The sequence below is a fragment of the Myotis davidii genome, unplaced genomic scaffold (genome assembly GCF_000327345.1).
Source record: "Myotis davidii unplaced genomic scaffold, ASM32734v1 scaffold993, whole genome shotgun sequence".
Lineage (NCBI taxonomy): Eukaryota > Metazoa > Chordata > Mammalia > Chiroptera > Vespertilionidae > Myotis > Myotis davidii.
Genome location: NW_006285483.1, coordinates 2,287,608 through 2,289,223, shown reverse-complemented (window position 1 = coordinate 2,289,223; position 1,616 = coordinate 2,287,608). Strand labels below are relative to the sequence as shown.

The 1,616-nt window shown below is 62.9% G+C and overlaps 1 protein-coding gene across 1 annotated transcript in view; it reads left to right on the top strand.

Moving 5' to 3' along the window:
• LPO (lactoperoxidase) overlaps window positions 1-1,616 on the top strand; it is a 16,221-nt gene that overhangs the window by 4,162 nt on the left and 10,443 nt on the right. The window contains exons 5-6 of the mRNA XM_006756205.2: window positions 610-739; window positions 1,462-1,616. Coding sequence (XP_006756268.1) covers window positions 610-739; window positions 1,462-1,616 — 285 coding nt within the window. The remainder of the gene's footprint in view (window positions 1-609; window positions 740-1,461) is intronic.

Here is a 1,616-nt window from a genome sequence, read left to right as displayed (position 1 = left end):
GCCCACCTGCCTCACCCAGCCCACCTGCCTCACCCTGCCCATCTGCCTCACCCAGCCCACCTGCCTCACCCAGCCCACCTGCCTCACCCTGCCCATCTGCCTCACCCAGCCCACCTACCCAACCCAGCCCACCTGCCTCACCCTGCCCACCTGCCTTACCCAGCCCACCTGCCTCACCCTGCCCACCTGCCTCACCCAGCCCACCTGCCTCACCCTGCCCATCTGCCTTACCCAGCCCACCTGCCCAGCCCAGCCCAGCCCAGCCAGGGGCTTTGCCCCTTGGGCATTCCAAGCCCAGCCACTGCCTTACCCTCCTAAACTTGGGGCACCACTGGAATCTGTTCTGTTGGAACCATCTCCTAACTCCCATCTTCTAAAGAGACCACCTGATCCCACTGGAGGCAGCACCCTTCCCCAGGGCATAGGAGCCCCGCGCCTGCAGGTGGTGGGGGTAGTTCAGAAACCCTCCCGTTTGAGAGGCGCCTCCTCCGCACCCCCTTTCCCTCGGCGGAGGCTCCCGGTCCTTCCTCATGGGATCCCCGAGGGGTTTGCGAGAAGCAAACCCCGGAGTGGAGCGGCCGCGGCTGAGGGCGGGTCCTTCGGTTTTAGGAGGAACCCCGCGCTGGGCGCTGCCAACAGGGCGCTGGCGCGCTGGCTGCCGGCGGAGTACGAGGACGGGCTCTCCCTGCCCTTCGGGTGGACGCCGGGGAAGACCCGGAACGGCTTCCGGATCCCGCTGGTGAGGCCCCAGCAGGAGGGTGAGGGTGGGAGTCAGAGGGGAGCAGATGCGCACCCCACCCATAAAACAAGGAAGAAGAAATAGGTGGGAGGACGCGGGTGCGCGGTGGGGCCGCAGCGGGAGAGATGGACCTTAGGACTGGCTGCCTGGCGATGTTCCTCTGCTGCCACGAGAGGGCAGCAGAGCGCAGAGCCCGGAGCCTAGCCACGTGGCTGTCCCATCCCGGTTGCCCACGGGCCAGATACCCTGGGGCCTCCTAGGCAGATGGCCTCCCTACCCCATCCTGCTTATGCTTTCGCTGCCCCGGCCCCCGGGGTGCATCAGCTGTTGTTTGCCTGGAGGTCCTCTCCCTTGGCCTCATCGGAGTTGGCAGCCCTTCCCCTGAGCCCCTCCCCGACACCTGGCACTTCAGAGGCAGCCGCCTTTGTTTTCCCTCTCCCCAGTGGAAAGGGCACTAGCCTTGCAAGCCCTCGAGTCACACAGGCCTGTGTTTAATCCCATCCCTGTCCCTTTGTGGCTGACCTTGGAGAATTGACCTCACCTCTCAAGGACCCAGTTTCATCTACAAAATGGGGGGAATGCCACATACCTCACAAGCTTGCCACGAGGATTAAATAAGTGCTCCTTATTTAGTCGTAGGAACGCAAAAAACTGCAGCTCAATCTGGAACCTCAAAGCACTTTTTCCTCCAATCCTCCCTTCCCTCCCTTGCCCTCCTGCAGGCCCGTGAGGTATCCAACCAGATTGCCAGCTACCTGAATGAGGAGGATGTTCTGGACCAAAACACGTCCCTGCTCTTCATGCAGTGGGGTCAAATTGTGGACCACGACCTGGATTTTGCCCCCGACACTGAGCTGGGGAGCAGCGAGTACTCCAA